The sequence below is a fragment of the Notothenia rossii genome (genome assembly GCF_949606895.1).
Source record: "Notothenia rossii genome assembly, chromosome: 10".
Classification (NCBI taxonomy): domain Eukaryota; kingdom Metazoa; phylum Chordata; class Actinopteri; order Perciformes; family Nototheniidae; genus Notothenia; species Notothenia rossii.
In genome coordinates, this window is record NC_136908.1 from 53,841,687 (window position 1) to 53,865,879 (window position 24,193).

At 41.2% G+C, this 24,193-nt stretch overlaps 2 protein-coding genes across 5 annotated transcripts in view; one reads left to right on the forward strand and one right to left on the reverse strand.

The window, feature by feature from the left end:
- The window catches only part of cdk17 (cyclin dependent kinase 17), a 27,299-nt gene extending 17,338 nt beyond the window's left edge, over positions 1-9,961 (forward strand). Inside the window, exons 4-18 of the mRNA XM_079656050.1 lie at positions 142-306; positions 3,310-3,443; positions 5,334-5,459; positions 5,732-5,788; positions 5,898-6,012; positions 6,729-6,823; positions 7,066-7,128; positions 7,305-7,428; positions 7,592-7,712; positions 8,047-8,144; positions 8,245-8,350; positions 8,541-8,583; positions 9,138-9,228; positions 9,318-9,395; positions 9,724-9,961. Of these exons, the coding sequence (XP_079512176.1) occupies positions 142-306; positions 3,310-3,443; positions 5,334-5,459; positions 5,732-5,788; positions 5,898-6,012; positions 6,729-6,823; positions 7,066-7,128; positions 7,305-7,428; positions 7,592-7,712; positions 8,047-8,144; positions 8,245-8,350; positions 8,541-8,583; positions 9,138-9,228; positions 9,318-9,395; positions 9,724-9,764 (1,457 nt within the window). The 3' untranslated portion in view covers positions 9,765-9,961. The remainder of the gene's footprint in view (positions 1-141; positions 307-3,309; positions 3,444-5,333; positions 5,460-5,731; positions 5,789-5,897; positions 6,013-6,728; positions 6,824-7,065; positions 7,129-7,304; positions 7,429-7,591; positions 7,713-8,046; positions 8,145-8,244; positions 8,351-8,540; positions 8,584-9,137; positions 9,229-9,317; positions 9,396-9,723) is intronic.
- A 1,684-nt stretch (positions 9,962-11,645) lies between these two features.
- Positions 11,646-23,795, reverse strand: recql (RecQ helicase-like). 4 transcript variants are annotated; one of them, XM_079656048.1, is made up of 17 exons: positions 23,754-23,795; positions 23,008-23,155; positions 22,341-22,430; positions 21,192-21,416; positions 20,555-20,734; positions 20,367-20,473; positions 19,913-20,111; positions 19,626-19,792; positions 19,452-19,533; positions 19,167-19,315; positions 18,723-18,840; positions 18,498-18,636; positions 18,321-18,412; positions 18,006-18,222; positions 17,798-17,924; positions 16,004-16,143; positions 15,313-15,452 (listed from the first exon to the last, which is right to left on the reverse strand). In XM_079656048.1, exons 1-16 carry the CDS (start codon positions 23,766-23,768, stop codon positions 16,039-16,041), a joined length of 2,160 nt encoding a protein of 719 aa, XP_079512174.1. In that variant the 5' UTR covers positions 23,769-23,795; the 3' UTR covers positions 15,313-15,452; positions 16,004-16,038. The 4 variants fall into 4 exon arrangements, with proteins under 4 accessions (XP_079512171.1, XP_079512173.1, XP_079512172.1 ...); XM_079656045.1 differs by lacking the exon at positions 16,004-16,143 and having other exon boundaries at positions 11,646-15,452; XM_079656047.1 differs by lacking the exons at positions 16,004-16,143; positions 23,754-23,795 and adding an exon at positions 22,525-22,590 and having other exon boundaries at positions 11,646-15,452; positions 23,008-23,247.
- Between the last annotated feature and the right edge of the window lie 398 nt (positions 23,796-24,193).

The following is a 24,193-nucleotide window of genomic DNA, read 5'->3' on the forward strand; positions in this document are numbered from 1 at the left end:
AAAATTTCAAATGGAGAAAATTAACAATATATTGATTTACCATGTTGGTATCCGATTTTGGTTATTGGAGATTTGTGATGCATCCTCAGATCCTTCGCAGTTTTCGGAGCAGCAGAAATGATGCGACTTGTTGTGTTTCAGAGCCCTTCATGAGGAACGGCCGCCCCCCCACCTCCCACAGCATGCACTCCTTCCTGCACCAGTACACCGGGTCCTTCAAGAAGCCTCCACTCCGCCGGCCGCACAGTGTCATCGGCGGCTCCCTGGGGTCCTTCTTGGCAATGCCACGCAACGGAAGCCGCCTGGGTGAGACACACTGTTCACACACACACACACATATACACACACATATACACACACACACACACACACACACACACACACACACACACACACACACACACACACACACACACACACACACACACAATAGGATGTGAGTAGTGAAAGCACAGATGGCATGCAGGAACAAACAGGAAACGTGTCATGGTGCAGAGATTTCCGTTCGACGACATATATAATCGGAAACGTGCTCCTGGCCAGTGACTTGGTTTATTTCCTATTAGCCAGTCGGACTGTCTACCCCCAACGGACAGCTGGACGGGGGTTTAAGCCAAACATGACGCAACTGATTAATCACTCTCGATTCGTAGCTGTGAGTCTCAGCCTAAAGGCGACAAGACAATATGATTCATAGGACAGTATGAAACAGAGAAGCAAAGTGTTGTGGCGATCCAAATCTACCAGAATAGGTAGAGTTTCACATTTGAAAGTCTCTTGCAACTGCTACTTAAAAACAACAAAATATCCTGTTAGAGGGTATTCGTTTTGATTGACAGTCGAAGATCCCGGAGTCCAAACCGATAATCGTCAATAAAAAGACATGGTTGAACTCAAGACCAAAGTGGAGTTCCTGTGTTTAGCTTACCAACTTCTTGGTGATATACACAGGGGTGCATATAACTGGTACGCATGCGCGGCAACAATCTGACATGCGTACCGTCACTTCTGTCACAAAGCGCAGAGGGCTTCATCAAATAACTTTGAGTGGAGCCAGAAGTTGGAGTACCAAACACCGACTCCAGGTACTCATCTGAGTACCTCACTGAGAAAGTTATGTGCACCCCTGGTTATACATGAAATGATTTCTAAATGGTCTGTGCATAGATTTCAGAAGTGTCTGAGTGGCACACAAAATAACAGGTTATTTCAGATCCTCACTCAAAAATGTCCCCCTGGTGCCTAAAGCGTCTCCATTGTAGCCCTTTGTTTACTTCCCTAACATAGCGACATCACTATGTAACACTCACGCTTCTATTGGCTAGCACTCCAACACATTGTACATGATAGACTAAGGGGTGGGACATCTCTAAGCGGTTGACTAATCACAACAGACTCTTCCAGCTAACCAATTAGAGCAGACTGGGCTCTGGTTTCAGACAGAGGGTGAAAAGAGGTGCTGCAGCACGATGAGTGAAAAGAAATACCTTTTTGAACATTAAAGCATGGAGACATGACACAGTAGAGGCACAAAATACAAATATGAACCTGAAAATGAGCGTAAAAGGGCTTAATCCTATTATTACTCATTTTCAAATTGTTACCTTATCTATTTAAGAAAAGTGTGAGGTGTTCGATGTATAGTCATCATTGCTTTCCCAGCCTATATGATTACATGTTTGAAGGCAGCGACACACTAGAAGACCTGTTCTGGACCCTGACCTAGATAGAGGGACTTGGATCAGAAAACAGGAAGGTTAAGTAGGACTTTGATGAACCACATACTGCTGCTACCCTCTGTGTACTTATTAGCAAAGCTTCTACTGCAGATGCAAGCAGAGAGAATGTGTCGGTATAAAACAATCAAAAAAACTGTTGAAAATTCTCAGAAGTTTTAAGGGAAAGGGAAATAGAGGCAAGAGAAGATAAGCAAAAAATAAAACGAGTTAGTGCACTAGACAACAGCTTTGGGGCTTTTTGAAAAGAGGGAATCTGGTTTGGCTGTTAGGGCAGAAAGTGAAAATATTATTTGAACAGAAAGAATTTAGGAGTTTTTCTAGGAAATGAGGAAATAAATAAAGTAGCGCGACAGAAGTATGAAGAATGTAAAAGTGAAAGGAGCTTGACAGGAGAAAGTAGTAGGACAGATGCAGCTTAGGAGACGAGGCACACATGTTAGAAACACACAGGTAGCAAAGGAATGTGTTAAAGAAACAGGGAGAATCACAACAGCCCATTCCGAAGAAAACCTGCATATGAGATAAGAAGATACGAACCAAGAAGAAGTATGTGGATTGAAAGGGAAAGAAATGCAGAACAGGGAAGTGAAAGAAAGGGCGACGGTTATCTGAAGATGGGCAAAAACATGCAAATGAGAGAGAGAAACAAGTGACAGAAAATCAAGAAGGAAAGCGGGGCGAGAATAAGAAAATGACCACAGAAAGAGGAAGTAGATATCACAGTGAGGCTCCTCATGTATCAAAGCAACACAAATTCTAAATGTTAAGGCTCAGGATGTAGATGGCCGTCGTCCAATCAGAAGCGGTTCAATCCCCAGTCCCTCAGTCAACATGTAGATGTATCCCTGGGAAAGATACTTGACCTCAAATACCTCGTGTGTGTGTGTGTGTGTGTGTGTGTGTGTGTGTGTGTGTGTGTGTGTGTGTGTGTGTGTGTGTGTGTGTGTGTGTGTGTGTGTGTGTGTGTGTGTGTGTGTGTGTGTGTGTGTGTGTGTGTGTGTGTGTGTGTGTGTGTGTGTGTGTGTGTGTGTGTGTGTGTGTGTGTGTGTGTGTGTGTGTGTGTGTGTGTGTGTGTGTGTGTGTGTGTGTGTGTGTGTGTGTGTGTGTGTGTTAGATCGGGAGCAGGTAGCACCTTGAATGGTAGCCTGGTGAATGCTGAGTTGTGTATATAAAAAGCGTTTTGAGGGGGTCGTATATATTATGTTAAAGAACCAAATGGTGGATGGATTCATTGGAAAGTAATTGAATCCATTGTACCGCACATGTGAAATCCACAACCCTTTATGTATACCTATCCAGAGGAAAAGGAAGGCTTCGGTTTCAACACATAAATAATGAAAATATGGTAAAACAGAGTTGGGATATTACTGAATAAGTCTTCATGGAAAATGTCTCGATACTTTCTTACTACTGCGTCATTATAAACTACTGTGATTGTAAAGGTGTTACCGTAATATCAGTCAACCAGACAGACTGGTTAGGTCAGATTTGAATGAAAGAGACACCTTAATACAGATTTGTCCAATATTCCTTTATTTATTATTCATAATCTTTGTCATTGTGTTTTTAGATATCGTGCATGAGAACCTGAAGATGGGCTCCGACGGGGAGAGCGACCAGGCGTCAGGGACGTCTTCAGACGAGGTGCAGTCTCCCACCGGCGTCTGTCTGAGGAACCGCATCCACCGGAGGATCTCCATGGAGGTGAGGCTACTCATGCACACAGTCACTCAGAACAGATGACTGCACTCGCCCCTCGGCCTCATGGGAGATCTGAATGTGCCTTTCAAAATCCTGCTGGCATTGAAACACCTGCTCAACTTCAGATCATCAATCATAGTTTCGTCTCCTTTACCGTTATGCCCTTTTTAAACAGGTTTAGTATTTGTAGTGAAGCACTAATATACTACACAGATGTTACAGAAGTCTCCATACCCTCCTCTTCATCATTTCCATGATGTTTATCATTTCAGGCTCCTTTTTGTTTTTTAAATAACAGCAGCTGCTTTTTAAATACCCAAAGCGTCTCAGATGATAAATAGACTTCAGGGACCCATATGGTACGCTAGACACTTTTACAAGCTCAGCAAATACAATGGGAACATGAGCAACATGTCAGGTGGCTCACATTGGCTCACTGCTACTTTTCTAATTTCACAGTGGATTTGACTATTCAGACACATTCTGGCTGTGAGCCACCATGAATTTCTCCATCATCGGCTATATTGTGTCACACAAACCACCATTATATAAGCTGAGAAATAGTGGTGAATGTCTTTTCTGCTAATAACAAATGTTAGATTTTGGCTTCACATTACATGAGTTCCAATCAAATCATCTTCATCCTTATAAATATTTAACCTGAGGGTACTTTGAATAGGCATGAGCATCTTAACCTTTAGGCTCATGCCCCCTGCTGGCAGAGGATTGACCGTGACATACTGTATACAACCATTAAGTCATTCTTATTAATATTGTAAAACAAATATATATATATATATATATATATATATATATATATATCTATATATCTATATAACAATCTTAGGGGAACCCATCTAGTGTTTAATACCCATGTACCCACATCACCTCCATTATCATAGCCATGTTTGTCCAATAGCTTGATTTGTTGAAAAATTGTAAATTGTACAAATATGTTTGCAATTATGCTAATAACCATCATTTATGATTATTGAAGCCAAATATAGAGTTGGTTTTAAAGACATTTCAAATCAAATCAGCTGGACCCAAAGGCTATATTTAAGCGTTTTAACAATGAAATGAATATCAATGAATTCGCCTTTGACAAACTTTTTGATCTATACTTTCAAAACGTTTTTTTACTTGGGTGACAAAGAGTTCACAAACGACTTTTAATAAAAGAAAATAGAAATGCTGAGAGGACAGACACCATTACATAATGAGAGTTTAATTTAAACCCCTCTGTTGTCATCAAAGCTGTTCCCAGAGCAGCGTTGTCATAACGGACAAAGCACTGCTGTTTATTTCTGGAGATGCCACGCTTACTCCAACAGATGTGCTCTATTTTTACTCCACTCGTCTTTATTTTTCCCTCATCAGATGTTGTCTCATGTTGCTCCGAGAATAGATATGGTCAGTCACCCTCAAAAAGATATGAGCCCAGTGATATTGACAATGACGGCTTGTGTTGTGAGTGCAGACTGAGAATAATATATATTACTATTAATAGACAAAATGGCCGATCGTTTTGTCTTTACTCCTTATAGAATAGAATATAATTGGAGGGATGAAACCCCTCTTTAATGGAGGTGAACTGGGACCTCTCCAAGTAGCAGTCCACACTCCATATTTAAGTCTGTTCGGGGACTTGAACCGGCGACCCTATGGCTCACAGTCCAAGCCCCTACTGACTTAGCCACTGTCGGACTACAAACTAAAGAGCCTACAAATGGAAACGAGACCACTTCCTATTCCTTTTGTCCTGCTGCCGTCAGATTCTGCAGTCACATGCAGATATCAACTGTTCACAGTCATCATCACTACAAACATGTTAAAAAAAAAAAGCTAGTTGTAACTCTTTAAAAAAACAAATGTATGTGCGTTTGCTTGTAGGACCTCAACAAGCGACTGTCACTTCCGGCTGACATCCGAATCCCCGACGGCTATCTGGAGAAGATGCAGCTCAGCAGCCCGCCCTTCGACCAGCCGCTCAGTCGACGCTCCCGCAGAGCCTCGCTGGTCAGTGTGTGTGTGAATCTCTCCCCGTGTACTGGTCACCATGGCAACAAGCCGTGTGTGATGGATGAATCTCAAGTCAAAAGTGCTGACCTCTTGTCTTTGGCCCATCAAAGTAGTTTAACACACTCAGCTGTGGTGTGATCAGGCAGTGATGTTGCACACTGTCAGCAACATGGAGGCTTACAATCCACTATAGAATAGGCTCAGATTGAGGCCCACAGAACCCAGAATGGGACTTTTAACCTAATCTCTGTCTTGTGTCTTTTCCTCAGTCAGAGATTGGTTTCGGCAAGTTGGAAACGTACATAAAGCTGGACAAACTGGGAGAGGTGAGGAATTCTTTAAATCCCATCTGATGCTTTGAAATAACAAAATATGTTTCACAGCCCACAATGATCAATGATTCAGGGATGATTGAGAAACATGTGTTGCATTCAGGGAACATACGCAACGGTATTTAAAGGACGCAGTAAGCTGACGGACAACCTGGTGGCGCTGAAGGAGATCCGGCTGGAGCACGAGGAGGGAGCGCCATGCACCGCCATCAGAGAAGGTGAGCAACAACTGTCCCAATTTACAGCTTTTACCAACTACCGTAATTTTCGGACTATAAGCCGCGCCTTTTTCCCAATTTTTCGACGCTGCGGCTTATATAACGGTGCGGCTAATCTATGGATTTTTACAGCTAACGGCCACTAAGGGACCTCCTAAATCTATGGATTTGACAGGTTACAGTCCACCACCTTTAACTCTATGGGCTCTATGGCCGGTCCGCGCCCCCCCACCTTAGCGCGCAAAAGTAAAAGTGGAACCGAGAGTGGTACGAGAGACAGAACGAGAGCAAGACAGACAGACATTACGAGAGCGAGACAGTTTGTCCCCGTACCACTGGTTGAAAACCACTGCTGTAGATCACTGCCGGTACGTGCGCTGGGATCGCACCGTTTTTAAGTTTGAAAGTTGAAAAGTTTGTGAGTCTGAAACGCTATGTGATACAGTACAGTTTACACAGCACAGTACATGTTCTGTAGCTACTATTGCACTGCGGCTTATAGTCCAGTGCGGCTTATATATGTACACATCATTCAATTTAGCTGCTGCGGCTTATATTCAGGTGCGCCTTATAGTCCGAAAATTACGGTAAATGTATGATATGTTTCTCCTTATAATGATCACAGACTGGAAGTGGACACTCAATTCATCCCACGCAATCAATTTAAAGCCAGAAAAAGCAATCAATAACAATGTTTCTGTTTGTTTTCTCTGTAGTGTCGTTACTGAAGGACCTCAAACACGCCAACATCGTGACACTTCATGACATTATCCACACTGAGAAGAGCCTCACACTCGTCTTCGAATATCTGGTAACACTAACAGTGTGATTTGTTTTCACCTTTCATTGATGTACTTTACAGGCGTTGAAAAGTCTACATATAGGATATATATAAGTATTAGGAAATGATCTGAAGTGAAACAGAAAGAGAAAGTTAAAATGAGCAGAAACAAGAGAAATGTGCTGCATTAGGCAAAGTATTCTCAGAAAGAAGAAGATCTCTATCTGTCACTTTGTCTTCTTCCTGTCTCATGGCGTCATCTCTCCTTGTAGGATAAGGACCTGAAGCAGTACATGGACGACTGTGGAAACATAATGAGCATGCACAATGTGAAGGTGAGGACTTATCTTAATTAAGATGGGACTGCATTGTGTTTTTAGAAGATGCCATATTTAAAACAAAGTCACTACAGTTAATGAGTTTTAGAGCAGCCCTTTTCAAATGAAATTGCAATTATCCAGTCTATCATAAGAAAGTATATTCACATCAAGTTTGACACATGGCTTTCCAGATCTTCCTGTTCCAGATTTTGCGAGGGCTCTCTTATTGTCACAAGAGGAAAGTTCTCCACAGGGACCTGAAGCCCCAGAACCTGCTCATCAACGAGAAAGGAGAACTCAAACTGGCTGATTTCGGTAAGAGGAACCAGAGCCGAGGCTGATATTCGCTTTAGGGCAGTCAGAAAAGTATTTTTATCCTGCGGAACAGTTTGATTATTCTCAGCTCGGCTTTTCACAGAGGTAATGTTCGTCTCTTGTCATTATAATCCTAATATCTATCTGTTTATGTCTATGGCAGGTCTGGCGAGGGCCAAGTCTGTGCCGACTAAAACCTACTCCAACGAGGTGGTGACTCTCTGGTACCGGCCTCCTGATGTTCTCCTGGGATCCTCCGAGTATTCAACACAGATCGACATGTGGTACGAGCCTTACTAATGCTTAGTAAAGGCATGGCATGTCCATTGATCACTGTGTTAATAAACCAAATAATAGTAATTTGCTGTAGCCCTTGAAGTGTAAAGCTAAATGATATACCTGTAAACATTTCTGAAAGAGATTGGAACTGGAAAGAGTGAATTTTGAATGAGTCTTAATGCATAAAAAACTAAATACACACATCCTCTATGAAGTCAAAGAGATTACATCATTTCCTTTCATGGTACTTTGGCCCTGCTTTCCGACGTGTCAGGGGGGCGTGCTTTCTAGCATGTGTCATCCATTAAAATAATATTATGTATGTGTGTGTGTGTGCAGGGGGGTTGGTTGTATATTCTATGAGATGGCAGCAGGTCGGCCCCTGTTCCCCGGCTCCACAGTAGAGGACGAGCTCCACCTCATCTTCAGGTTACTCGGTAAGCATCTCCTGCCAGGCCAAGATCACAGTACCAACCTAAAAAACAATTTCAAGACACATGTCATTACTCGTTTACTAAACTGCCTCTGTGACTCCAGGTACACCCACAGAGGACAACTGGCCGGGAATCACCTCCATCGATGAGTTTAAATCCCACAGCTTCCCCAAATACAAACCACAGCCGCTGATCAACAACGCTCCCAGGTACTGCTGTCTGTGTGTGGGCATGCACCTGCATTAACATGTTTTTTTAATGGGCTCAGGAAATCATCATTTCATAGTCGGGCCTTTCTCCCTTTCTCCCTTTCTCCCTTTCTCCCTTTCTCCCTTTCTCCCATTCGCCCCTACATCCTGTCAGACAGCTAACTGTTGCTCTTCCTTTTGTTTCCTCCAGGCTGGACAGCGAAGGCATCGAGCTGCTGCTGTCTTTTCTCAGAGTGAGTTCTTACATTTCATTTTCTAATCACATATACAGTAAAAGAGTCCATAGCAGGAGCTAAAACCACACTAGTTGCTGTCAATAAATCAAGTTGTCAAAAAGCATCAAATCACTAATTGAAACCAAACTTAACATTAAAAAGCATTGCCATCAATCAGTCTGTTTTACATAAAGTGTAGGGGGACGTGAGTTATGAACTATACTACAGCCAACCACCAGGGGGCAATAGAAATGTGTTGCTTAACATTCGGGGATTTGTCATTGCCAATCCTTATATAAAGTCTATGTTTAGACTTGACCTTAAAGTGAACTTTCGGTCATGCAATACAAAAATGGGACAAAGGATAAATAATCACAAGAGAACAAATACTTTAAAAAGTAGAACTGATTAACATTATACTCCAAATAGCACTATCAGTGCATTCTTTGTGGACATACAGTGGGTCCCTGTTGCTAAACTGTCTTAGTTCCTCTTTGTTGATCTGAGTCCATCATTGTTTCTACACACACAGAATTAGCTTGAATGAAAATGGGTGGTTTCTGTCTCCACAGTTTGAATCTAAGAAGAGGATTTCAGCTGAGGAGGCCATGAAACATTCCAACTTCCGGCAGCTCGGGATGAGAGTTCAAACACTGCCTGAGAGTGAGCAAACAGTCAATACCTCTGTCTGAGGCTACTTATCTTCATTGTTTTCCTTTCCTGCTTCCTAACTGTTGTCATCTTTGTTGTAGATGTATCAATATTCACTTTAAAAGAAATGGAGCTGCAGAGGGATCCTGGCTACAGGAGCTCCTCATACCCAGAGTCAGGTGGGTGGAGAAAACATTATCAAAGTTAAACCATAAGGAAAGAAAAAAAACATTTGTACTAAATATGATCATGTGGCAATCCTCAAAATACTGGTAAGACGAGACTGATAAAGGTTGATACAAGATGGCGCTGTTGATTGCTGCTATCTCTTGAGCTCCAATTTTGTATTTACATTGTTTTAATTGTCATAATCCGACAGCAATAATGAACTTGTTACATCTGTGGTGCCTCTTTAAACTGTCTGATGTCTGGCTACTTTTAGCATATTTAACGTAAAGCTAAGGCATTATGGGTATTGTAGTTTAATAGTTTTCCCTTTTCTTTTAGGCAACAGCAAGATCAACAGGAGGCAGAGCATGCTCTTCTAATGTCAGATGAAGAGGATGTCAAACTTCATGACCCCTTCCCAACGACCTCATGCATGAGCCCACCTCCCCTCGGGTGACCCCTCCTCCCTCTTACCTGCACACACACACACACACACACACACACACACACACACACACACACACACACACACACACACACACACACACACACACACACACACACACACACACACCCAGAGCGAGTGACTCTGGGCTGTATCTGTTTGGAGACTGTGTTTATTTATTAGGAGGGAGTGAGGTTGAGTCTTTTGCTGCTAAACTACTACTGTCTGTATTTAACACACCGTGTGTGTGCATGTGTGTGTGTACATGATGTAAACTCGAGACGCCATGCACAGTTGAGCAGTCAGAAAGGTTACTTTTGTTCTCTTCTGACTAATATTCTCCGGCTTCGTTTGAGTTAAAATCCCACTGATGTTGACGTTGACGCTGTGATCCAAGTTGTTGTTCCTGTTCAGTCTCTTCAGATATTTTTATTTATAAATATGTATATATATTGGACTGTTTTTTTTTTCTTCGAGCTTCCGTGACTGAAATCTACAACATTTCAAAGTTTAAAAGACTTGGCGGGGGATAAAATGCATCTTCTGGATTATTTCTTGCCGTTCTCTCAAAAACATTTCAGTTGACTATTCTTTTGAAAGCTCCGCAGCCCCCTGGGTTTACACTGAGAGTCAAAAAGCAGACTGTGAGCGGATCACAGTAACACTTTTAATCTGAGGGTTAAACAAGCACACACACCGACAAACTCGAAGAACAAGAAACCAACTTTTTTTGACCATTCTGGCTCAGCAACGGAAGCTAAACTAAGGAGTAGAGGTCAGTATCAGGTGGGAAGACAAGCCAAAAGGATGGATGCAAGAGGACGAATACTGGCACTGAAAAGGAAGCCCTGTGACGTCCCACAGATGAAAAACCCTCACAGAACTGCCAACTTCTGTGCTTTTAAAAAAATGCAAGCAACACTTTGTCCCTCGGCGTACATTTGTAGAACTCACTGCAGTAACTCTTTGTGTTTAACTTGGACTTCAGTGTGGTTATTTTTTTTTCCTTCAGGGACTTGTGCCTTGACACGGCCGAGTTTACCCAACAGTATTAAGTTGTATTTTGTGTGTGTGAACTTTGACCTCTTCTTGTGAAACTACAGAGTCGTTGTGGCATGTTTTTTTCGCAGGGGGTTTGGGGTTTCGGTCTTCAAACTAAATGGTTGTTTTCCACTTGGCGTCGGACCATTGCTCTCTCCAGAATTTGTAGCATAGGCCTACTAAAGAAAAAAAATATTTAAAATTGAAATGTTTCGATTTAACTGGGTTGAAAGCTGACAGTGAAGCAGGTTGAGAAGTCTCTCTATTCATTGTATTTTTCACTGAAGTGTCTGTTTGTGCTCTGCATTCCTGGTTTTTATTTAATTGCAGGGAATATGTCTTATTCCTGCGGACTAATGGAGTTATTGTCACTTCATGGTAGTTAGTCGTTTTTCAGGAGCTATTTGATACGTAAATTATTTGATATTTAGACTTATTTGCTTTCTTTTAAGAATAAGGTCTGAAGATAAAAGAGTTGGAAGCCTACAACAAATATAAAGCTAGCAACGTTAGCCTGTTAGCTTAGTTTAGCACAAAGAATAAAACCAGGGCTAGTCCATTTTTTTTTTTTTAAACAAACCAATTAAACAATGTATTAGTGTAGTTTAAGAGGTTATGTCAGAATGTGTTACTTCAAGAAAGGTAAGCTCGTTCCCCGTCTCTAAGTTTTTATGCTAAGCTAACCTAGCTTAGCTCGCCCCGGCTACATATTTATTGTTGCTACAGACAAAAGTGTTTTTGTTTTTATATTTTCATCAAATTTTTGCTAAGAAAACAAACTCGTCTAATTCCTAAAAATGTTAAACTATTCCTCAGAATATGTGTGGTTGGCATCAAATCCACTGCAGTAAATAACATCAGGAATGCATGAACAACACAGGTAAAACGTGAAAGTTAGAGGAGATTTAAGTGAGATTTGTGTAACTGTTGTATCTTGGGCTCAACATCAACATGAAAATTATGCATAGGCCTAAGTCGGTTGAGCAGTAAAGGATCTAATTAGGTAGAACATGCTAGAAAAGTGCTGGACGTATTAATACAATTGGTTTAACTTTGTTATTAACTGAGAGCATTAATGTGTTGGACGTTATCACAGTTTGCAGCTAATAATATAATAATCCTGTAAACATGCTATTTTTCTTCATTTCAAGGCGGAAATTATGAGCTACTAATTTGATCAATTAAAACCCAAAACAACCGAACAATTGAAGATAGAAGACACCATTTAAGGTTTGGATAACTAATGTAAATTATTGTGTTAACAGGAAAAGTCTGACATTAATGTATTAAATTGACCCTTTGCCCCATGAATGGAGAAATCCTAGGTCACTTTTCTTCCCCTCATATTGCATTTCACGTAAAATGTATGTACTCTTTATTCATGCTTGACAAGTTATGACTAACACAACCATAACTAAGAAAAACTTCAGGATAAATTATGTTTAACTGCAAACTGTGTTTTTATTATCAGTTTATACGTGAACGACAGTGACATGCACGAAAGGAGATTTCTACAATGGCTTAATATTTATCATTGTAAAACTGTAAACTTTTTTCAAATGTATGAATGACCTGAATTTATGTGAACATGTTTGAATGTGCACGTATGTGTGTGTGCTCGATGCATGGAATTCTACTTCTGTAACACTGAGCCACCGTGAACAGTTTGTGTGTGTGACCCCTTTTTACTGGAACTATTTATTTCTCATAACCATCGAAAGTAAATTTAATCTGTTTCATAAACGGTCTGCAATAGTTGTTATTTAAGTGGTGGAAGGTAAAGTATACAAGAAGGCATACACACTCTTTTCATTTTTATCTTTAATTATCATTCCAATACACATATTTTTACAACATTGGCCATCTGGACAAACACTGGCAAATCCCAGCAGAATGTGGTTTCCACAGCTAAACAAATGTCCAAGAAGCAAGATAACCCATAATGTGTCAGCTGCAGACTTTGGTCCTGGTATGTCTTACCATGTTCACTGTGAAGCGTAGAACTGTCTGTGCTACTGGTGAAAGTCATGAATGTCAGGGAACAAGTGGTGGTAGTAAAACAGATCGGAAAGGCAAGTCTTTCGCTCAGGTCATGCTGAGATAGTCATTGTCATTTGCAAAGTGTCTCCTGGGTTGGGTTTTTATGATATTATGTATTCTGAAACCTGCATATACTGTGGGGCAAAAAAGTATTTAGTCAGCCACCAATTGTGCAAGTTCTCCCACTTAAAAAGATGAGAGGCCTGTAATTTTCATCCTAGGTATACCTCAACTATGGGAGACAAAATGAGGAAAAAAAATCCAGAAAATCACATTTTCATCCAAATTATGGTGGAAAATAAGTATTTGGTCAATAACAAAAGTTCATCTCAATACTTTGTTATATACTCTTTGTTGGCAATGACAGAGGTCAAACGTTTTCTTTAAGTCTTCACAAGGTTTTCACACACTGTTGCTGGTTCTATTTTGGTTTCATCTGACCATATGACATTCTCCCAATCCTCTTCTGGATCATCTAAATGCTCTCTAGCAAACTTCAGACGGGCCTGGACATGTACTGGCTTAAGCAGGGGGACACGTCTGGCACTGCAGGATTTGAGTCCCTGGCGGCGTAGTGTGTTACTGATGGTAGCCTTTGTTACTTTGGTCCCAGCTCTCTGCAGGTCATTGACTAGGTCCCCCCGTGTGGTTCTGGGATTTTTGCTCACCGTTCTTGTGATCATTTTGACCCCACGGGGTGAGATCTTGCGTGGAGCCCCAGATCGAGGGAGATTATCAGTGGTCTTGTATGTCTTCCATTTTCTAATAATTGCTCCCACAGTTGATTTCTTCACACCAAGCTGCTTACCTATTGCAGATTCAGTCTTCCCAGCCTGGTGCAGGTCTACAATTTTGTTTCTGGTGTCCTTTGACAGCTCTTTGGTCTTGGCCATAGTGGAGTTTGGAGTGTGACTGTTTGAGGTTGTGGACAGGTGTCTTTTATACTGATAACGAGTTCAAACAGGTGCCATTAATACAGTTAACAAGTGGAGGACAGAGGAGGCTCTTAAAGAAGAAGTTACAGGTCTGTGAGAGCCAGAAATCTTGTTTGTTTGTAGGTGACCAAATACTTATTTTACCGAGGAATTTACCAATTAATTCATTAAAAATCCTACAATGTGATTTCCTGGATTCTTTCCCCCCATTTTGTCTCTCATAGTTGAAGTGTACCTAGGGTGGAAATTACAGGCCTCTCTCATCTTTTTAAGTGGGAGAACTTGCACAATTGGTGGCTGACTAAATACTTTGTTTCCCCACTGTATCAGTGTCACTGTCAGCCAATAATAGTGTCGTTACTGCTTTTTGTCACTTATTTTAAAAGGAAATGTTTTATGGAGAACCAGCAGCATGACCTGTATGGCGCACAGGCAGGTTCCTTAAAGAAAAAAATATATTTTTATTTTCCATTAGGGTGACGATTTTCCTCGATCGACACAATTCATATATCTGTATGGTAGTAGAAACATAGCACAAAAAAAATACCATTTACTTTCCCGTTGACTGAACTGCATATATTTCAAATAATTCCATTTCTCTTATATCTCCCACTTTGATTCATTATTAAAATGGTAGATTTGCTTATAACAAAGCTGAAAAAGTCAGATATCAGATTATTTAGAAGATATTCATCAATTGGCAACAGAGCAGTTGAGGTATGAAATATTGAAAATGTCTTTGAACCTATAAAGGACAGTTAAAAGCAGAGGCACTCATTGTTGTGTCAAAGCAGCTTTCAAAATGTCTAAAGCAAATGTTTTGTTTGTAGAAAAAAAACTAACTTTTAGGTGATGATTTGTAATCATCCTAATACTACCAGGTTAGTTCTGTCATACTACCACCAGGTGGCTCTAAAGTCACACTCATTCATAGTGGCTTATTTGACTGTGACAGCAGATACAAGCTTTCTCTCTAAGTGCAGTCGACTGAACTTCAAACTGTGATGTCATCGGTGCACCAGTTTCCTCCTGCCGCTGACCCGTGTCCACAGGCTGCGGGCCGTCTGAGCGATGGTCCCCCCTCGGGGAAGGCGGAGGCTCCGAAGCGGCTCCCTGATGCACGCCAGCACTCCAGGCTCGGAATCTTGCCCCAGGTACTCATGTGAAACGTAGTTTATCCTCCTAAGCTGTTTGCTGTAGTAGTTCCTCAGATCACAGAGCTCTTCAGCTGCGGTGTCAGAGATGAAGGAGGCATGGGATGGTGAGCCGGGGACAGGTTTGGTGGCAGTGTCTCCAGCTGGGGATGGAGAATCTTCAGCTGCTGCATTTTGGCGGGGTTTCCTCCTCAATCTCCGAGGGGTGGTGGATTTGCATTTGGAGGGTTTAACTGGAGTTTTCTGACCGTCACTGTTAACGACAATATTTATTTCAACCTCAATTTCATGTTGAGGCATGATGGACATGTCCTTTACTTCCTCTCGCAGGTCATGTTTCCTGGTCAGGTTGCTCTGTTCTTTAAATAGTTTCTGTTTGGGTGGGGTGCTACAGCTGTTGCCCACAACAATGGGGTCAAAGATCACATCCATCTCCTCGTTGGCTGATATGTCCTGTTAACAATATGGAACACTAAGGTCAGTGTACAACAGTGGCCAGTTCAGTCACCATAATATTCATTATTTAATGTCCTTTTAGAGTTATATTCAATTAATACAAGTATTGTACCATCAAACAAGAGGAATATATATCATGTAATTTAGCTCACCTCTCCATTTAGTCAGTGAAAATATAATATTATGTTAGACCCCCGTGCGATTAAATGTTAGTGGATGCTACATTCCAGGTATGGACATTAACACCGGAGATTATGGGTAATAGGCTTGGGCGACGTATACATTCTACAACGGTCCGAGTAAGATATAGAATAGAAAGCTTTTATTATTGCCCAGTGGGTCATAGGGCTTTCACACAATTCTAAATACTATTTGCAAATCAAAATAAGATAGTATTTATATAAGATAGAAGATCTGCCCAATCACATTTTGGGGGTTGAGGTCCCAATAGATTCCTTTTATCGCCCAAGCCTGCTGGTTAGTAACAGTGAGATGATACCATGCCAACAGAAGCAGTTGTTAACAGAGTGAAGAATGATGGACTGTACTTTGTCAGCTTGTCTTCTGGACAGGGTGGGGGGGGTTAAGGTAGGTCTGTCTTGACTTTCTTGGACACAGGGGCATCTCCAGCACTTTGAACTGATCTCTTTCCCTCTTTGGCTTGGCCCTTGCCACTCACAGCTTTTACCTGCAGGTCATTAACAACAGTCTTTACCTGAGATGATTAACATGGAGTGGACTGAGGAACACTAGAGGGGAGGACACTACAGTCTGAACACAAACAAACAGAAGCCTCCTTGTATCCCAGAGGCCCTTTTTGTACTCTTTCAGGACATTTTGTTTACATCTCTCTCTAAAATGCAGAACGGTCTGGAGGTTCAAATGGTATTCAACATAGGAAATCGCTCATATCTCCCCCAAGCTTTGAAGGCGTAATAAGCTGTTAGCAGTGGCAATGACATGGTGGTTAAATAGAAAAGCTCTAGAGAGTCTCGGGAAACTATGCTTATTTTTTCAGGTTCATATTTGTATTATGCGCCTCTACTGTGGTACGTTATCTGGTATTCTCTAAACTTAAACACATACTGTGAATGACACCATTTAAAAAGATGTAATGCTTATACATTTTTGTAACCTATTCTAAACAAAGAGAGACTTTTTTTTAAATACCACTTCGAGCTGTTTTAAGAACACAAGGGCATAACTGTAGAAGTCTTACAAACTTACTTAGTGCAATCTAAAGTGAAAGAAATGTGGAAAAGGTTCAGTATTATCTTTGGTTAAAAGATCTAAACAAACTACTTACAGCAGTTAAAACAATTGAACAGTATGATGCTCTACAACAGTGGTTCTCAACTGGTGGGTCGCGACCCTGTTTCGAGTGGGTCGCAGATGTGTGAGTGAAGAAAAAAAAAGATTTCCTTTTTTTTTGCGGGGGGGAAAAAGTCAAACTTATTTTGAAGGCCCGATTTTTCTAACGCTATGCATGCAGTAGGCGTTGGACTGGAACTACTGGAGACCATGAACGGTTTTGAAAACTTCTGTCACGTAGTAGGCATCTTCTCAATAAAACATCTTTGCTGATGTTTTTTCGAGTCTTCTGGCCAATTAGAATCAAGATTGTTGCCAGAAGTCCCCACAGAGAATAACTTTGCGGTAGAACTATTCTTTATACATCCATGGGTACAACTTCAGATAAAAATGAACACATAATGAAATATGACCCCCGGTTTGATGATTGACAGGTCACAGAACAATGGGGGCTATCTACCCTTACCCACAATTTAAAGTAATTCCCACAGACTATCTCCTCTTTACTCTTCTCTCTGTGAGGAGCAGCAAGCTGTCAGAACAAAGTGAAAAACAAACAATGGCATAAAATATTATTAATATGTCGGGTAGTAATAGATTTATTTATTTTCTTCTCAGAGTGTACCACAATGGGTAGTTTATATGTTAGTATTTCAAAAAATCTCCTGGGGGAGAATCGCCCCAGACCCCGTTCTGGGATTGGGTTTTCAGCACGTGGACCTTTTTATGTTATACAATTCAACTTTGATTCCATCATCTCATTACACCTTATTTAAAAGCATACTTTAGTTCTGTGAAGGGATATAAGGGATGCACTGTATTTCACTTTAATTAATAATGTATGCTGAAAGAGTATATTACTGCACGATTTTTTGTTGGATAGATTTGAGTGGTTAAACATTTCGGCTCGCGATCTATTGACTAAGGAAAAAGTGGGTCCAGAGGCCTGACCAGTTGAGAACCACTGCTCTACAATACTACACAGTGGGAAACCTGCTTTGTGATTGATCACTGCGGCATTATTTACTCACGGCAGATCCACTCGCTGTCGTCCTCATGTTCATCTTGAGTGTGTGTGTTTCGACCTTCAGCAGAGGAGCTTTGCGACCCAACTTCAAGTAGAAGTAGGTGGTGTACGGAGTGAAGCTGAAATCCTCTCTGAAGTCCACAGACAGAATGACTCACTCGACTAAACGGTCTCAAAACACATATTTATAGTATACTATTTTCTGTTCTTACCTGAGGTATCCCTGCAGCAACAGCCGCACTATCACAGCTTCAGCCTGCAGCCGAGGCAGAGTGGTGGTCTGGATCATCTTCCTGCGCTTGGCTGGTCCCTTCCCTATCCACGTCTCCACCACCTTCAGAGGAGTCAGCTTCTCATCCATTGACGTCGCTAATTCCACGATTTGCACCACCTGCTTTGCATGCTCGGTGATGTCCACTGTGGTGTAATCTACAGGGAACAAAAGTCAGATTATGACCAATTCAAAGAGAGAAAAGGGCTTTTTTTTACATCTCTAAAGAACACATAAAACATGAAGACATTAGCACCTTTTGCATGGCGGCAAGTATCACACATCTGGTTGCATCCTTCATCGTCCCAAATCTCATCGAAATGAACGGCCATGAGAGAGCGCCGACACCTTCACACAGCAAACATGCATTCAAGTCATTGTGCGTAAGCTATCGATCACACTATAAAAAGTACTGTGTGTTTTGGCGCGCTACCTGTCAACATTCTGGCAGTAGTCGACCATCTGCACGAGCTTCTTCTGACCAACGTTCTCCATCACCACCATGGTGCTGATCCTGAAGATGTCAGAGAAGCCAAAGTACACGATGCAGTCTGCTTGGCGGTCGTCCCGGCCTGGAGACACACAGATTGAAATGTTGAGATAGAAAAATACCAGAGGAGAAGGAACAAGTACTCTCTCTGGTTAGAATGGTGTGTACCTGCGCGTCCACTCTCTTGGTAGTAGTTCTCGATGGACTTGCTGATGGTGTGGTGGATGACAAACCGTACGTCAGGCTTGTCAATGCCCATGCCAAACGCCACTGTAGCCACCACCACCTAGAAAAGGCCAAAGCAATCGCATAACAGGAGTGGAAAAATGTGAAAAGCGTCAACTCGAGGGAGAAATTTGCATCGTTTAGCTTCCCAACATATCTGGGACCACAACATGTCCAAAGCAGCAAAAGTGGTTACTTGGGTCATAGTTGATGAAAAGTTGTTGGTATCTACGTGGAGGTTAATCTGTGAGTGTTAAGCGAGTAACATAAGGCTAAAATGTGGCTCACGTTCAGTGTAAACATGCATGCACCAAGCAAATCATGGCATGATTTAATTAAACAAAAAAAAACACCCAACGAAAAGAAATACAGGTAGGTGTGTCATACCTGGATTTTGTTGGCGGTCCATTTGCGGTGAACGCGGGATTTATCTGCGGGCTCCATGTGAGAATGGTAGGGAAAAGCTATGATGTCGCTCTTCTGGATTTCAGCCGACACCGACTCTGCATCCTTCTGAGAGAACACGTACACGATTCCTGTGGAGCACAAATAAAAAAATATATAAAGCCTTATTGCTGTGTATGTGAATAAATATACATCTCTCTGTGGAACATATAAGCCTCGATGTGATGCATTAGATAAGTTTTAACGAGTCTTAATAGGCAGCAGTACCTGACTGATCCTTGTATTTGCTCTTGATCAGAGCAGCGATGTCACTTATTGATGCCTCATGGTTAGAATCTTTAATACGGACCTGAGGAACAAGCAAACTGTAAGTGTCACTGAAGCATTTTCAATGTTTTTAAAGGGTCTGATAGTTGTGCTAAGAGCTGCCATGGTTCCCACCTCGTAGTAGAGATTGGTCCGGTTGAAGGATGCGGTCAGTGTGGTGGTCTTTGGCACACACAGGATCTTCTCACAGTCCTTGAGGACGCTGCTGGTCGCTGTGGCTGTGAGTCCGAGTAGTGGCACTTTGGGGAACTGTCTCTTTAAGATGCCCAGCAGTTTATAATCTGCACAGACAAACACAACATAATAATAAATACATACTGTAGAAGTTGAGAGAAACAAACTTTGTGTCATTCAGCTTACCAAATTAGCCTTGGAATGATTATATCCCCTCCTCCTCTCACCTGTTCTGAAGTCGTGTCCCCATTGGCTGCAGCAGTGCACCTCGTCCACAGCGATACGACTCAGCAGGTTTGCGTTGTAGGCTTTCTCCAATCGAGACATGAGCAGCTTGCTCTTGGCAATCTTCTCTGGAGTCACGTACAGCAGCTTGAAAGGGGCCTTCGGATCCGTCGTTCCAGCCATGACGCTCTTGGCGTGCTCCTAAAAAAAAAATGGTTATACATTTTGCTTTTTCATTTGTTTCAGATTGTGAGTTATAGATTTTACTCAGCCAAAAAATATTGTCCTTCGAAATGCTCTAAAATACTAATAATAAAAGCATTGGCCTCCAACAGGGGGTCCTCAATTTCATTTTTTAAACTATTTCTGTGGAAATCCTTTTTCAGTTTTCAGGAAGATTAGTTAAGGAAGAGATCAACAGACTGAAGTGTGAGATCAAATACAACCATCTGTTACCTTGCTACTGGACGCATTTAGCATGACTGCTGCCACATCGATGGAATTCAGGTACATGATCTGGTCCTCCATTAGGGACAGCAAGGGGGTGACAACCAGTGTAAAACCTGACACAAACATACATGTGATTTCAGAGTCAATAAGCAACATAATGATCTCATGTGTATCTCATGTGTGTGTCTCTGTACCGTTGGAGCAGACTGCTGGCAGCTGGTAGCAGAGGCTCTTCCCTCTCCCTGTGGGCATCACCAGGAACAGATCTTTGCCCGACAGAGTGAGGTTCATGGCCCTCAGCTGCAGTGGTCTGAACGTGGAGAGATGGAACGTGTCCTTCAGGTGCTGCTCCAAATTTTCAGACCATGGAAAATCTACCAAACATTTAAAGGTCACCTATTATGCAAAATCCACCTTTTCATGTCTTTTATCCATCAACATGTGTCCCCTCTGTGTGTAGAGATTCTGAAAGTGTCAGGAACAAAAATTCGCTCACTTTACGTCCTGATCCATTTCTATAAAAACCTGTCTGAAAATGAGCTGATCAGATTTTGGCCACTTTATGATGTCATTTTTTTGTTGGCTTGTGTAACCATTAGCCAATCACCAACCAAGGTAAGCAGCAATTTTGAAACAGGGCTGAAACAGAGGGGATTATGGGATGCTACAATGGGTGATCTGTTTGGTATTTCAGCCAAACACTTCAGAGACATTTATTTTTTTGTATATATCTGAGACCTATAATATATTGATAAACAGTATAATAGGGGGAAAGAGAGACAACCCACTGCCTTATGGAATCTGAATTGTATAGCCATGTGTGTAGAGTACCTGTGCCGTCATATAGCAGCATCTCCTGTTTGCTAATAACAGAAGTGGCTCCAGATGACTTTGAGGAAGACGATGATGGCTGTGCGGCATCACAGGCCTCCTCCAGCTCCTGCAGCAGGGCATTTTTCCGTTCATTCAGCTCAGCTTGCTTCTCCTGGAGATCGGAGATCTGCAGCTCCACCAACTCCAGCTCTGACTCCACAGAGTTCAGCTCCTGCTGCACGTCTAAAAAGGTACAAACACACCAGGAAAACAGTTAATGAGTTACGTTAGAGCCAGTATTTTGTTTTTATAAGGAAGGCCACCTAATCGTGACATCTGTAGTCAACTGAGCATTAAAGACTACAATTCCCACGGCGCCTCTTCTAAAGTGACAGTGATGGGCAACCTGTTAGAAAGACACCGTCGAGGCACAATTTGTAACCTATCAACCACCATTTAACAAGAATACCTAGGTTGTTTGTTATTTTATTGGAGTTTAGCCTCTTTGTTTTGACTATTGTATTTCTTTGTAGCCTCTTTGTTTTGACTATTGTATTTCTTTGTTGCATGTGTAAAAAGTTTGTTATTTTATTTTGAGCATTGCACAACATCATCCCACCATCGGAGTCCAAGCAACTCATCAACTGTAAGTAACACAAATATAAAGGAAGAAAACGATTTACAAATGTCTATTTAAGGCTTGATAGAAATAAGGAAGGAAGCCACGACAAGTTGTAAGTATGAATGGAAATAAGATGCAAATGCAGTCTATTTACTGTGACTATTTTTCTGAAACAGGATCAAAACGTACGGAGATTGTTTGTTTTAAAACAACATATAGGTGTGGATGCCTCAGTAGCATTATCCTGATGGTGTGAAGAGGGAGGTGTCTGTCAGGTCTCACACATGATCACACCTCCACAACTAATGATCTCATTTCAATCTCTCTGTCCCTCCCCCAGCGTCCCTTCAGAGGCAGGGTGTTGTCTTTCAGCGGGCCCCGGGAAACCACGACATCTCATGCAAAAACAACTGCAGGATTACCAAAAGAACCGTGTGCGGGTTCATATCTTAGCACTGTTTAGTCTGAGGTTCGGCAAATGTTCATGCATATAAAACGGATGCAAAAAAGTTGCATAAAACCTCCATCTTCTGTTTCTGACCTACCATTAGTTCCTCCACCACAATCCATATTTGCCAGACTGATATTGCTCAGGAAGGAGTCAACAAGACTGTCACAGATGTTGAAAGGATTCCCTGTAAGACATAGACACATTCAACAAAAACATCAGTTTTCAAATCCACTTTTTATTAATGTTTCTGAATGAGCCATACTCTGGGTACTACTAACCATTTAGCAATGTTCTGATGGCACCTTGACTCTCGTTGAAGGATCATGTGAATTAATATCCCACAACTAATGGAAGTTAGATATAATATTAGTTAGATTCTAAAAAGCTATTATGGCCGTCATCAAGTGAAACATTGACATGCTATGTATTTATCACTGCCAGTTCACCTATGAAGGCAGTTTAACCTGAACAAAAATAACCAAAGTTACATCTACTTACTCAATATTTACGTTAGGTAGTTAGTTAAAATGCACCTGGTTCATCCAACTTAGCTGTTTAATGTTAATTGTACCCTACCCTCACAGCGACATTAGAGCATCCTGTTTAACCGACTTCAACACTCATGCACCTGCCAACTTCTCCAGATAACTAAATAAAGCTTGACTACTTTCAATGTTTCCCCTCTGTTATGTAAGCAACATTAGCTCATTTCATACGCCTGGGATAAGCCATTTAAAAAGCAAAAAGTACGTATGACTAACCATTCAGCAACTTCCATTCGTGGGTGTAAAAGAGCCTTCTTGTTGGTGAATCCACTTCACGGTTGCTATAACAGACCGCCTTTGGAAAGTCTTCTTCTTCTCTCGATTTAATGGCAGATCGCACACACCTTAAAGTGCATACCGCCACCTAGTGTACAAGAGTGTGCATTATATTTGTCATTTTCCTCATGGATGTGTGTGGATGTGGATCTGTATTTTGTTTTAATATTATATTTGTTTTTTGTATTACTAAATATATCTACCCCACATGTTTTTGTATACAAAATATATGATGTTCATATATGTTCTTGAATAAAATAAAAATATAATGATTAAAACAATTATTCTTACCATCCCTTTCATTAAAAACAGTAAACAGTGCCTTCCTGGTATATCTTACGCTTTCTTCTTCTGTAACCACTATCCTTGTCAAGTTAAACTACAATTAGCTTTTCAATTTCTGTGTCATACATGGTGCAATTTTATAAATGTTTTCAAATTTTCTTTAACTCGACAGTTCCCACTTCCCACACTTTCCCCTTTGACTTTCCCACAGAAGGAACATAGTGCCATTTCATTCTTCTCAAATCTAATCAACGTCCTTCTTTCTGTTCCATTCTCGACCCTTTATATAACTGCCTTTTCTAATTTGACTCTATGCTTCCTAAGATGAATATTGAGTCAGAGTTCTCTTTATAAACCCATGGCATAATTATATGTATTGAGATAAGCAGATCCATTCAAACCTTTGTTGCTCCCATTCATTTCTATCCATCCAGCTCAAGCCCAAACCCCAAGTCTGAGTGTGCTGCGTTCAAGACCCACGTTCAGTAAAAAATGACATTACCTTTTGAGAGTTTAGATGTTTCTTCTTTTTTGTTCATATCTATTAGTATGCAACCCAATATGTGTTTTTTACTAGAATATTAGATTTATCATATATGCACACACTATTGCAAATTATGAGATAGAGTAGATAGAGTTGCAAAGTGGTTGTTTGAGTGTTTTTCATATTCCTTTCAGCGATATAATGATTTTACATGAGTGTTACATGCAGTAGGTGGTCAGGTCCATAAACTGTATTGAATAGTTCATTCACACTGTGGCAAAAACTACTCGTAGGCCTACTTTTACTTTCAGTGGCTTCTCACACTATGCAACAATATGAACAGCGAGAGTGTCGTTG